Source organism: Sarcophilus harrisii, chromosome 4 (assembly GCF_902635505.1).
Source record: "Sarcophilus harrisii chromosome 4, mSarHar1.11, whole genome shotgun sequence".
Lineage (NCBI taxonomy): Eukaryota > Metazoa > Chordata > Mammalia > Dasyuromorphia > Dasyuridae > Sarcophilus > Sarcophilus harrisii.
This window is the reverse complement of record NC_045429.1, coordinates 334,095,190-334,107,551: the sequence shown is the minus strand read 5'-3', so window position 1 is coordinate 334,107,551 and position 12,362 is coordinate 334,095,190. Positions and strand designations below refer to the sequence as shown.

At 38.7% G+C, this 12,362-nt stretch overlaps 1 protein-coding gene across 2 annotated transcripts in view; it reads left to right on the top strand.

The window, feature by feature from the left end:
* Positions 1 to 12,362, top strand: part of PLXDC1 (plexin domain containing 1) — a 149,831-nt gene that overhangs the window by 53,565 nt on the left and 83,904 nt on the right. For both annotated transcript variants that reach the window (XM_031966169.1, XM_031966170.1), the window contains exon 7: positions 239 to 338. In XM_031966169.1, coding sequence (XP_031822029.1) covers positions 239 to 338 — 100 coding nt within the window. The remainder of the gene's footprint in view (positions 1 to 238; positions 339 to 12,362) is intronic.

Genomic DNA, 12,362 nt, shown 5'->3' with positions numbered 1-12,362 from the left:
GTCACCGTAGGAACTCAGTCTAAAACCTTCTCTGCATATGTTAAGGTCTAGAGGGAATTACCTAAGTGAAGTAGGGTGGGTTAGTTTTTGGGCACAGGGGAGGAACAGCTCTTTAGGGCTAGGCAAAAGTTCATAGTCATTGGGATGTAAAGTTCATGGTCATTCTGCCTGCCCTTGTCTCCCCTAAGTGATGTGTCCAACCAGACCAGGTCTCTTCAGGATCTTCTCCCCCTTTCAGATCCCAATGTCTGTCCTGGACATCAATTCCACCCAGCACCCTGTGAAAGCCGGCCTCTCTGATGCCTTCATGATTCTCAGTCCAGCCTCTGACATGTCAGGTGAGTCTTCAGGACCCAAAGGGGAGGGTACAACCAGGTGGGCTTGGTCTCCCCCTCACCTCCCACGGTGGGTCTATGATTACTGGTTCAAATGGTGGGGACTGGATGGGACTGGGGAACCACCTTGCCATGTCCAGTCATTTCTTGGGCTCAGGGTCACAATATATGATTATTAGTTTGTTTTCCATTTCCCAAGAGATATGATTGGATAATTTATCCATTGTATTCATCCAGATATCTATGGATGGCTCTTTCTCAGGCAACCCAGGTCTCTTAGCTCTTAGATGTCTAGATGTTTTCACTTATTTTATTGTGCTAGAACATAGTGTGTTAAGATGTATTATAAAATGGAGACTCCTCATTCAATAGGCAGGGGAAAGTCTTAATGAGATACAGTATGTGCATTTAATCTATCAACAAGTATTTGCTAAGTATTTATTATGTGCCAGTCAGGATGATGGTCTCTGAGGATACAATGGAGAGTTTATAATCTACTGGAAAGGAGTATGAGAAATACAACACATTCATGAAAAAGCAAATAGAACATTTATACAAAATAAGTATGATGGGGAAGCAGTAATTATAATTTGCAGAATCAGAAAGAGTCTCTTGAGGAAAGTGACATTTGAATTGGACCTTGAACAGAATGTGGGGTTTTTAGAAGCAGAGCTGTAATAGTGAGAGCCTCTTAGGCATGAGTCATAGCTTGGAGGTGGAAGATAGCAAGTAGGATATTTTGGTTAAAGTGTAGAGTGTGGAAGGACAAGTACCAAGTAAGAAGACGGGAAAGATGAATTAGTAGGAAGGCAAGAGCACCCCACTGGAAGCCAAGGAAATCGGTTCCAGTTTTGCCACTTTCTTATGGCAGGTCTATGCAAAAAAGTATTTTTTAAGCACTCCTTGTGGTCGTTCAATCATGTCCAATATGGACACCAGGTCCTTCAATCCACCACTTGAAATCTGTTCCTATTCTTGTTTATTGTCGCCATACCACCACCGTCTAAACATCTCACCCTTTGCCATCACCTTTTCATTTTGCCTTCAGTCTTTCCCAGTATCAGGGTCTTTCCCAATGACTCCTGCCTTTTCATTATATGACCAGGATATTTAAGTTTTAGCTTCAGTTTTTAATCTTCCAGTGAATAGCCTGAATTAATTTCTTTAAGTATTGACTGATTTGACCTCCTTGCTATTCAAGAAATTTTCAGGAGTCTCCAGTATCACAATTGGAAAGCGTCGTTTCTGCAGTGCTCAGCTTTCCTTATGGTCCAGCTCTCACAGGTATACATGAAAAAAAATGGCTTTGACAATATAGATCTTTGTCAGCAAAGTGATGTTATTAAATACCTATTATGCACCAAGTTCTGTGGTAGATGATGGGGGAGCAAAGGAAAAAACTAAAACAAGCCTTGCCCCCAACAAGCTAATATTTTCCTTATCTGTATACACAAATAAACAAATACAAAAGCATATCAACAGGGAGCAGGTAGGTGGGGCAGTGGATAGAGCACCATATATACATATGGTATTCAGCTATATATACCATATATACATATGGTATTCAGCTATATATACCATATATATATATGGTATTCAGCTATATATACCATATATATGTGTGTATATATATATATATATATATATATATATATATATATGTGTGTGTGTGTGTGTGTAGTATTCAGGGCAATCAATCATTAAGTGGTTATTAAGTATTTACTATGTGCCAGTGACATAGTTCTGGGTATCAGAGATACAGTCACCAGGAATGAAATAATCCCTTATTCTCTTTCCCTTTCCTTCCCTCCCTTTTATTTAAAATTTTCATTTTTTTCTGGTTAAATATGTACACTAATTTTTTTCTTTTCTTTTTTTCCCCTGAGGCAAAGTGACTTGCCTTGGGTCACACAGCTTGGAAGTATTAAGTGTCTGAGGCCAGATTTGAACTCACTCAGGTCCTTCTGACTTCAGGGCTAATGCTCTATCCACTGCACCACTAGCTGCCTCAATAATCCCTTATTCTCAAAGAGTTTACACTCTAAGAAGGAAGACAACAGGTACAATGAGGTCCTGATTAGTGTGAACAATGAATTCCATGGAGTAGTCACATGTAGTTGAATTTTTACTATTATAGTTAAAATTATATTAAAAATTATGATTATATAAAATATGATCATTGGCTCCAGCCCATATACAGTGTAAATCTGAATAATGCAACTGCTTTGCAGATTCATCATTCGCACTACTAAGCAGAATTTAGCTGTATATTTATAAATCTCTAAAGCATAAATATAAATTCTTGTTGTTTGTCCTTTATTCTTGAAGAGGACCATGATGTCAGAAAGGTGATGTCATGATAGGCAAGTTAATTGGATTTAAGGGAGGGAAGGTTGTGCAAGGTTACCTGCCTCATTTTCTCCTGCAGAGTCATCTGGGTGCATTGCAAAGTATAGATCAGCAATAGGATGATTTCAGAAAGGTCTGGAGAAACTTACATGAACTGATGCTCAGTGAAATGAGTAGAACCAAGAGAACGTTGTGCCCAGCAACAAGATTATGCGATGATCAAGTGATAAACATCCCTTTTCAACAATGAGGTGATTCGGGCCAATTCCATTAGACTTGAGATGAAGAGAGCCATCTACACCCAGAGAGAGGGCTATGGGGACTTAATATGGATCACAACATAGTATTTTCACCTTTTTGTTGTTGTTTGCTTGCTTTTTTTTTTCTTTCTAATTTTTTTTCCTTTTTGATCTGATTTTTTTTGTGCAGCATGATAAATATGGAAATATATTTACAAGAATTGCACATGTTTAACCTATACCTAGACATTGCTGTCTAGGGGAGGAGAGAAGGGTAAGGGAAGGACAAAAAATGGAATACAATGTTTTGCAAGGTTGAAAACTATCTTTCTCGTCTTTTGAAAATAAAAAGCTATTATTTCTTTTAAAAAGAAATATTTTTTAAATATAGAAAGAGATAGCTGGGGATAGTTCTCCTCTATACACTATATGGCAAATCTGGACAGCATACTAAAAGGTAAAGACATCACCTTGCTGACAAAAGTCTATATAGTCAGAGTTATATTTTTTCCTAACCATGTATGGCTGTGAAAGTTAGAGTATAAGAAAAGCCAAATGCTTCGGAATTGATGCTTTTAAATTGTGGTGTGGGAGAAGGCTTTGGGGAGTCCCTTGGACAGCAATGAAGTCAAATCAGTCAATACTATATTAATTTAGGATAGTAGGTCAAATACTGAAGCTGAAGTTAAATACTTTGACCACATAATGAGAAGATAAGACTCATTGGAAAAGATCCTAATGTTAGGAAAGATTGAAGGCAAAAGAAGGGGACAGCAGTGGATGAAGTAGATGAGTAGCTTGGATATATATATATATATATATATATATACATATATATGTATGTATGTATATAGATAAATATCTATATAGATATAATAATTATACATGTATATAGAATAATGGGAAAGGGGGGTTATGCCAGTTGGGCAATCCCTGGACATCATTGCCTTCCCCTAAAAATGAAGCTAGTGGATTCGATAGCACCCAGCTTTGATATTCACTAGTTGTTGGATCATAGATGGATAAATCGTTCAATCTCTCTGAAACTGTTTCCATGTGTGTAAATTGGGGATAATCACATTTGCTTTTTCTACCAGGTGGGATTGTTGTGAAGGAAATGCTTTGTAAATATGAAAGTGTTATAGAAACATGAGCTTTTTATTGTCATATTTATATTAGGAAGTGAGAACTATTATTTTTTATTTCTAAAAAGGATCATGGAGTCACAACCAGTGTGCTGGTACCATGGTCCTAAGTCCTTTTGACAACCCATGGAGTTGAGGGCAGAGAATGACCCCTCTTGAGTGGTAATATCATTCCCCACCCCTCCTTTCTTTCTCACTTCTTTCCTTATGCTATATTCCTCTTTCCCGGGCTTATTTTTCCTTCCCAACACTCATGTTGGTCCTGTGCCAGCCCTGTCCATGAACAATGCTCAACCTCATCCCAGACAAAAAGTAGTTCGTGAGCCGTAGTCTGGGACATTCGCAAGAGGCTGAGAAAACACTGAAAATCATCTTTCTCTTTTAGAAACTCCCTTGCTCCTTCTACACTGATATCAATTCTAGGATATTTCAATTCTTTCCAATCTCCTGCCATTTCTTCCTTCTCAGTGTCCCCTCTTGACTTCTCCAGTTCCTTTCAAGCTCTGGCTCTCACCTTCTACATAAAATGTTTTCTTGGTCCCTTGGAATGCTAGTGCCTTTTCTCTATTGATTACTTCCAATTTATCTTGTTTGTACATAGTTATTTGTATGCTGACTTCTTTCCCCACCAGCTCTATCTCCATTAGTCTGAGTTCTTTTAACTTGTATTCCCAACACTTGGCACAGTGCTTGGCAAACAGTAGCCACTTAATAATGTTCTCAACTTGATGTGTTGACTTGAACACCACAAGGTACAGATATTATCAGACAAATACATTAACTGTGAATTAAGCTTGCTTCATGACAAATACCACTTGTTCACATTGCCTGCTGAAAAATGGAAACTTTTGAGGTGGGCAAAGTCAGAAAGAGGCAGCTGATTTTCATAGGCGCCTGTGTGCTGCTGGATTTCCTTTAGGGAGAACACATGGATAGGATTAGGCCCCCAAATTGTCCCTTCCAACAATTGAAGGGGCTTTGTCATCATGATTGATTCAGTTCTCTTCTAGCTGGGAAGGAAGGAAGCTGAGTGGGAGGGCAACCTGGGGTTGATTTGTTCAGGATTGCCTGCTTTAGGAAAACATTGGGCCAGCGTCTGAAACTGAAAGAGAAAATTTTTCTTTTAAGTTTGCAAGCAGACTACTCATCAGGCAAGGTCCCTGAACCTAAAGGCCATTGGACTCTGGAAAGTCGGCTGATCTTAGGAAATACTGAGGTGAGGGTTTGATCCCAACACCTTAAAACACACCTATTCTGTGTTCTATCTTCTGTCCTCTTGGATTTCCCAGCCTCCATAGGGGAGTGTTCCTTCCTCTCCCTTATTAAAACTAATTCACAAAAGGGATTCCCCCATTTGCACTTCATTATGTGTAAGTTCTTACATTAATGTCCTTGCATGGAGATAGCCTTGGATTTTCAAAGGCTAAACCAGAGAATTTAAACTGTTATTTTCTGCTAAGCTGAAAAGGATTTGATCTCCTCCAAGAAGTCTTCCTTGATTCCAACCATCAACAAGTCATGGTTGACCACCTCTCTTAGACCTGGAATCATGACACTTTTTTTTTAAATCTATGTGTAATTAACCTTCTCTTGTATCTTTTCCTCCTTTTTAATTATATGTTCTCTGAGGAGAAAGATCATGCTATGTCTACATAGCAAGATGGAACACACAATTGACCAGAACCGACTCTGAACAACACTAAGTGTGATCTATGGGATGGTCCTAGTAAACCAGCATAATCTCTGCTTCATCTAAATTTTCCATCTCCCACCTCCAAAGGCAGCCCTCTGCTGCCTTGTTTGTCAGTCCTGTCACCTTCCCTTTGTTTTACATTTAACTTTCCTTTATTCCCATTCAATATGAAAGAAGATAAACTCTAGAATTTGCCCTCTAACAAAGAAAGTAGATTAATTTCAATAGTTATTTGCCAAACATTCACTATACCTGGTGAATATTGGCAATCTTCTTAGTTTGTCCTCAGGACATATATATCTTAAGGTAAGATCTATTCAGTAGATGCTTTTAATGATTTTTAACCTCTCAACTAACTAATAAGCATTTATGAAGTACTTACTGTGTACTTTCATTTTGGTCAGTGTTTTTTTTTTTTACCTCCTTTCCTCCTGGAAAGCCCCAAAACCCTACCCATGTAGCCACCCTTTACATGTCTTTCCCAAGTAGGATAAGCTCAATTCAGTGTAATGGGAGGAAGCTGAAAGGGGAGTCAAATGATCAAGGAAAGCTTCACATAAGAGATAACATTTGAGCTGACTTTGAAGAAAACTAGGAATTTTTCCCCCCTGAGGCAACTGGGGTTAAGTGACTTGCCGGGAGTCACACAGCTAGGAAGTGTTAAGTGTCTGAGGTTAGATTTGAACTCTGGTCCTCCTGACTTCAGGGATGGGGCTCTATCCACTGCATCACCTAACTGCCCCCAAATATAGGGATTTTTAAGAGACCAAGGTGAGGAAAGAATGGATTCCAGACATGGAGAAGATGTGCATGCAGACAAAAGAACTTCATCCAAATTCATGGGACATCATGAAGGAAGGAAGAGTTGTCATGGGAGGTTCACGCCTAACTGGATCACTACCAGGTCAGTAGTGCAGTGTTTAGAGCTCTGGGCTGGAGTCAGGAAGACCTGAGTTCAAATTCAGCCTCAGATACTTTCTGGATGATGTTGGCCATGGCACTTAACCTCTTTTTGCTTGTTTCCTCAATTGTAAAATGGTGATGGTAACACATCTACTTCTCATGATTGTTTTAAGGAGCAAATGTATAAGATGCATGGTACACTCCCCAGAACATACTGGGTGCTTAATAAATGCATAATTCCTTGCTTCTAGATGAGAAATTTTATGATTATTTTTTAACCACAAAAGAGGCAGGTAGCTGAATGTATCAGATGGATAAGTAGCTTTGGAAACAGGAAGACCTGGATTCTAATCATGTCTCAAAGATATTCTAGTTATGTGACCAGGATCAAGTCCCTCAACTTCTCAATATATCAGCTTGGACACCACTGAAAAGGAAGGTTGGCAGCCTGGGTCTGTCTGTTGTACTTCAGGTCCAATTGTAACTGTCTCTTTATTTAGCTAAGCTGATTTCACTTTGTCCAACTTTGCAGGAAGGCCCATCAAAATTAGTAAAAGTTTTCAAATGTCACCACAAGGTGCTCTAGGGGAACTTGTTTGTCTTTCATTCTCCAAGGGGATCGATGACATTTGGAGGGTGATATATTGACTTGTAAACGAATTGGATTTAAGTGAGGCAGAACTGTACAAAGTCATCAGCGACACTCTGTCCTCCAGAGTCATCTGGGTCCATTGGCAAGATATAGGTCAGGCAACTGGTGATGGCCCAGGATGGCTCCAGATGCAGTGGGAGACCTTGGCCTTTTTAAGCTAAGACCTTTAACTTGTCTCAGTTTGACTGAGGCAATGCCCAATGGGTGATCCAAGTTAGGTAAGAAATGAAGCAAAAGATGACCTTGTCTGCCTTCTCAGAATCAATCCAGAAGGGGAAGAACCTCAGAGTTGCTGGCCAGAACAGAAACAGTTGCTATTTATACTCACTCTGAGTCTTTTAAACCCAAACTATGAGCAAATGAGACTTGGACTAGGACCTATTATTGGCCAATCAGGGAGAGCCAGAGTGATTTGGGTTTAAAAGCATAACCAAGTAACTCTCTTTGAATCCCAATGAGTTTTTATCAAAGCCAAGTTTTCCCCAGCTATATTTCAAAAAGTCCTAAATGAAAAGGATATGTGACAAAGGAATAAATTTTTGGGGGGATGACAGAATTAATAAAGAAGAAAAAAATCTAGTCTGCAAAACCCAATATATCTTGCAAAATGTAAGTGACCAAATTTATATTCCTTTGGACAGAACACCCATATATAAGGGTATGACTCCTCATGTGGACAGAGGGAGAGACAGAGAAGGAGGAAGAAAAAAAAGTAGGAAGGGAGAGAGAAAGGAAGGAAGGAGGAAGGAAGGAAGGAGGAAGGAAGGAAGGAGGAAAGAAGGAAGGAAAGGAAGAAGGAAGGAAAGAAGAAAGGAAGGAAGGAAGGTCAGCTGAGGCTTCAAGGTTTAATTGTCAGGCAGGGTAAAAGGACAAGGGAATTTTACAAGCACAGACAAGCATTTAAGGTTCTCAGAAACTGTTGTAGGCTCATAGGAAGGTATATTTGGAGATGAAATGGGCTATAGAGGCCAACCTCTTCATTTTATAGATAAAGAAAATGAGACAAGCAGAAATAAAGTATCTTGTCCAGAATCACACAGTTACTAAGTGTTTCAGGCAGGATTTGAACTTGGCTCTTCCTGCTGCCAAGTCCAGTGCTCCACCCTCTGAGTCACTTTTCCTGCCTGTTCTTTTCTAATCTGTGTATCAGAGCTTCACTGAAATGGGAGAGCCAATGATCCGAGACACAGATATAACAGGAGGTCCTGTGAGAAACTAGTGTTTGTGGAAGACATCGATGGAACAATCAAAAGGAAATACATTGAGCAAGTGGGGGGTCAGGGAAGGAAGCTGAAATGTCAAATTGAATGGAACAGATGGAAACAGAAACAACTTGAGCCAAGTTAACCGGAATAGAATACCAAGAAAATTAAACTAAGTCTAGGGTGGAAAATCGGAAAAAGAAAAAAAAAAACAAAAAACAGAATGGAGAAGAATGAAGTCCTGCCTTTCCCTAGATGTGGTAGAAACAGAGAAGCCTCAAAGTCATATTCTAGGATGAAATATGAGTCTGACTAATCTACAGCTAATTTTCTTTAGCCTCTCCTTTTCCTTGCCATCTGACTCAGATAAGGAATTATTTTATCCAAATTGTAATTAATTCTCTTATATTAATTACAATATAATTATTAGCTTTGGAGTTGACAGTCAGGGGTTCAGATCTCATTTCTGATCATTATTGTTTGTGTAACCTTAAGCAAATCAATTAATCTGAGAGCTAGTTTCTTCAAGTGTTACTTATACTAAATATTGGAGATTAAAGAAAGGTTAAAAAAGAAGCACAAACAGTCCCTGCCCTCAAAGTGCTTCCTGAAAGGACCTCCTACAAGTGCTGAGCTTAGTCTTGAAAGAAGTCAGCTATGTCTAGAAGGGTTGGTGAGAAGACAAGGGAAAGAGACAGTAAAAAGGAATGGAGATGGGAAATAGAGAATAAAACTCTATGTATGAGGCACAGCAAATAAATTGGTATTTCTGGATTGTATGGTGTATAGAAGGAAGAAAAATATGGAAGGACATAAGACATAGGAAGGGGCCAGTTTTTAAAGAGCCTTAAAAGCCAAAGGTGATTGTTCAGTTCTGTCTGATTCTTCATGACCCCACTTGGAGTTTTTTGGACTGGAGTGGTTTGCTATTTCCTTTTCCAGCTCATTTGACAGATAAGGAAACTGAGACAAATAGGGATAAGTGACTTGACCAGGGTCACCCAACTAGTAAGTGTCTGGGACCAGATTTGAACTCCTGACTCCCAGCAACTGTGTCACTATATCAGAGATCAGTATGACACAGTGTATAGTTTAGAAAATCTTAGTTTTCTATCTCTCAGGGTTATTATGAGACTAATATGATAATGTAAAGTACTTTGCAAGCCGTGAAGTGCTATATAAATTTCAGCTATCATCCTCATCATCTATCATTATCTTTCATTGTCTTGTTGTTGCCTCTTTTTATCCTTACAACAGTCCAGGGAGGTAGACAGGATAGGAGATATTCTCCCCATTTTATAAGCAAAAGAACTGAGTCTTAGAGAAGGAAAGTTATTTACCCAAAGGCAGCACTTAGCACAGCCCTTGGAGTATAGCAAGGCTTAATCAATGTTTATTGATTGGTTGATTAGCTACCTGGTGAGAGGCTGAGCTGGCACTAGAACTGAAGTCTCTGATTCCTCATTTAGGACTCTCATTATTGAGCAGAAGCATAATAAAACTGAGAGAAGGCTGGATTTGAATTCACAGAATTTAGGTTTAAATCCCAGCTCTTATCTCTGTGTGACTTTGGGCAAGTCATTTAACCAAATCTCTGTTCTTCAATTTTCTCATCTGTAAAATAAGGAAGATCTTTTCAGTTCTAAACTTGTGGCTCTGTGACCACCATTTTTATCTTATATTCTCTTGCCTGTTGCCATCACCATCATGACTAAAATAAGGGGAGAAGGCATTGTAAATATGGCAGGAGAGGGAGGATTTAATGAAAAAATAAAACCCCCAGACTTAGGGAGCAGAAGCCACTTGTGCCTGATCATGTTGCAGAATTGAAAAGGAAAAAAAAAACTCCCTTTTATCTTCTCCATTCTGCAACAATGGAACAGATCCTATTAATAAGAACTTTTAGAGGAAGAATGAAAGGCATATTGAGAGGCAGTCTGGGGTGGTGGATAGAATACTGCACTTGTAATCATGAGGACATGGGCTGAATCCTACTTCAGGCACACATTAACTGTGTGAATCTGGATTAGTCACCTTACCTCTGAGGACTGCATCTTTAAAATTAGGAGGGCCAGATTTGATAGGTTATAGTGTCCCTTTCAATTCTCAATCTGTGGTTTTCTAAATCATGGCCTGATTAATGGACCCATTAATTTTCTCTTTAACTCTTTTAATTCATTAACTTAAGGTGAAGCTTCCATCATATCTCACCGATGTATACCAATTACCCTGTCAGCTGGGATCCCATAATCCCCTGAAGAGTTAATGTAGCTGGGTAAGGTAACATGGAGGAAAATTACCAAGGCAAGAAAGGAAACTGGGAATAAGAGAAAACTGAAGGTCCACAGAGAATTAGAGTTAGAGGGCTGGTCTCTGGAGCTCTAGAAGTTTAAGTCGGTGACTGACAGGGAAAGAGGGCAGCCAATTAGCCAAGATAGCCGAAGGCTGTTTGAATGACTGGCTGAGGGTCTTTCCTCATTCCTACAGCTCCCTTAGGAGTTATGAAAGCCACTAAGAGACCTACTTAGTGATTCAATAAGAAGTCTTGTGTTCATGTTTATAAACATTTGACAAGGACAGAGATTTTGAGTTGCTGGGAGAGACCAAATTGAAATAATTGCTTCTGAAATATCCTATTCTCGTTTCCTAAATATCCCATGCTTGTCTTCTAAATACTCTAGGCTCATCTCTGAGGCAAAAACAGTAATGGAAGAGCCATTTTTATGTATTTTTAAAATGTATTTTGCCATCAAAGTTTTTTTAATTATTTATTGTTCTCATTATTCTCTTGTTTCCATTTTTACCTTCATTTTTGAATATTCTCTTACTGTAACCAGTGAGCCATCTCTTATAACAATGAATTTTATTTTTTTCCAAACCATTTTATTTTTTACAAATACATTCAAAGATAGTTTTCAACATTCACCTTTGCAAAACCTTGTGTTCCTCCCTCTCCTCTCCCCAAGACAGCAGGCAATCTAATATGGGTTAAACATGTGCAATTCTTCTAAACATTTCCATATTCGTCATGGTATGCAAGAAAAATCAGATCGGAAAGGGAAAAAAAATACCTGAGAGAAAAAACAAAACAAAAACAAACAACAACAATAAAAAAGTGAAAATACTACACTTTGATCCACATTCAGTCTCCATAGTTCTCTCTCTGGATGCAAATTGCTATTTCCATTACAAGTCTATTGGAATTACCTTGAATTATTGTTGAAAAGAGCCAGTTCCATCATAGTTGGTAACAGTGAATTTTAAAGGATTTGAAAAAGCAGTTCAGCAAAACTACTCAATAATCAACTAAATCTGTTGGTATATTTGTCTCACAAAACTCTGACCTAGGTTCTCATTTCTTCCCCTCTACTATTTTGCTTGGTGATTTCATCAGTTCCTTTGGATCCAGTTATTAATCTGCTGATGCTTCTCAGATCTACTGGCTAGTCATGATCTCTCTATTTCAAATCTGACTGCAGACACTTACTAATTGTGTGACCCTGGACAAGTTACCCAATCCTTTTTGCCTCAGTTTCCTCATCTGTCAAATGATCTGGAGAAGGAAATGGCAAAACCACTCCAATGTCTTTGCCAAGAAAACCCTAAATGGATCACAGAGTCAGACATGATTGAAATGACTAAACGCCAACATTCAATCTGTAAAAACTGAGGCAGTCTTGAATATTCAACTACTTACTGGGCAGCTTGAACTAGGATGTCACATAGATCAGGGCTTCTTAAACTTCTTCCACTCGTGACCCCTTTTGCCTGAGAAAGTTTTGTGCAACTCTGGGTATATTGGTATATAAATAGGTATACAAATCAAACATTTACTGGTAATACA